At 56.1% G+C, this 1,684-nt stretch overlaps 1 protein-coding gene across 1 annotated transcript in view; it reads left to right on the top strand.

The window, feature by feature from the left end:
* The window catches only part of GRB10 (growth factor receptor bound protein 10), a gene marked incomplete at its 3' end in the record, with an annotated part of 76,430 nt that overhangs the window by 51,477 nt on the left and 23,269 nt on the right, over nt 1-1,684 (top strand). The window contains exon 8 of the mRNA XM_015566792.1: nt 1,522-1,682. Coding sequence (XP_015422278.1) covers nt 1,522-1,682 — 161 coding nt within the window. The remainder of the gene's footprint in view (nt 1-1,521; nt 1,683-1,684) is intronic.

Below are 1,684 nucleotides of genomic sequence, written 5' to 3'. Positions count from 1 at the left end.
CCCCACAAGAAAGCGAATGGACCATTTGTGTAGCCAAATTGTAAAATTAGCGAGAGAGCGATGGGCAGACAGTCTCCAGGAGCGGTTCCCCTCGAGGTCTGTGCAGAGAAGGACGGGAATGCCCAGCGGGGACAGCCCAGGCAGCGCCCCCCCCCCCCCCCCCCCCCCCCCCGCAAGAAAGCGAATGGACCATTTGTGTAGCCAAATTGTAAAATTAGCGAGAGAGCGATGGGCAGACAGTCTCCAGGAGCGGTTCCCCTCGAGGTCTGTGCAGAGAAGGACGGGAATGCCCAGCGGGGACAGGGACCAGGCAGCCCCGCAGGGCAGCGCCTGGACAGAGCTCGGGCTCCCTCCCAGCAGAGCCCGGTGCCTGTGGGCCGCCGCTGCCCGCAGGATCCCTGGGGCGAGGAAACACAGGGCACTTTGCACTGTTCTCGCTTTCACTTTGAACTTGATTTTTCTGCTGTTTTCCTAATTACATCTGATTCATCATCTGTGTATGTTTTGCTTGGTTGTATGACAAGTGAGGTTTGTGTTCCCGGGAGGAGGGAGCTCTGGAGAGACGCCAAGGAGAGGGCGGTGCAGCGCCCTTAGGAAGTGGCTCTCGGTGGTGGAGTGGGCGCAGCAGGGCATTCCCGGGAGGGCACAGGCCCGGGCTCCGGTGCTCAGGGTGGACAGCCACGGCAGCGTTTCCTTCCGGTTAGTCCAGTCGCAGCGGCCTCTCGGTGTCACTAAGCTTTGAGATGAGGGTGCAGGAAGTCTCTGCGAACATTTGTGTTGGGTCAGAGAAGTGCTCCTTCAAGGTCATCGGAAAGCAGTTGTTATGCTCGTGAAAATGCCCTTATTCACAAAACCTCTCGCATGGCAGGTCTTCCTGGAACAGAAGTGCTGACGGCACCGTCTGCGATGGGCGTGTGCGCAGTGGGTGGGGGAACCTTTCCCCTTTGAGTCTGAGATGGTAGTTTTTTCAAAGTGTTTAATTGTGGCAAAATACACAGGCCATACACTTGACCATCTGGACCATTTTTAAGGGTACGGTTCCAGTGTTACATATCTTCACATTGTCATTCAACCAATCTCCAGAACTTGGCCATCTTGCAAAATTAAAACTGTCCCCATTCAACACAAATGCCCCATCTGGCCTCCCCGGGCCCCAGCACCCACTTTCCACTTTGTGTCTCTGAGTTTGCTGAGGAGTGAGCTCATATAGGATTTGTCTTTTTGTGACTGGCTTCTTTCAATTAGCAAAGTGTCCTCAAGGCTCATCCATGTCATAGCATGTGTCAGAATGTCGTCCCTTTTCAAGACTGAATACTATCCCTTCTTTATGGATGGACCCCATTTTGCCATCCATTCATGCGTCGATGGACACGCGGGTTGCTTCTGCCTTTGACTGTTGTGAATAGTCCTGTTGTGACCACCCCGTATTTACTGACCTATCCGAGTGCCTCTGTGTCTTGCGTGGGGCTGCCGGGTCGTGTCGGGCGGCAGCTTTTAACCAGTGGTCATCTCTCCTCCCAGGCGCCTGCAGGAGGAAGACCAGCAGTTGAAAACCTCGTCGCTGCCGGCCATTCCCAACCCTTTCCCAGAGCTCGGCAAAAAGGAGAGCCCTTCTGCGCTCGCGTCCGGCTCGGGCTCGGGCTTGGGCTCGGGCTCCGGCTCCGGCTCGGGCTCCGGCTCGGGC

Source organism: Myotis davidii, unplaced genomic scaffold (assembly GCF_000327345.1).
Source record: "Myotis davidii unplaced genomic scaffold, ASM32734v1 scaffold472, whole genome shotgun sequence".
NCBI classification, from domain to species: domain Eukaryota; kingdom Metazoa; phylum Chordata; class Mammalia; order Chiroptera; family Vespertilionidae; genus Myotis; species Myotis davidii.
This window is presented reverse-complemented; position numbering and strand designations above follow the sequence as displayed.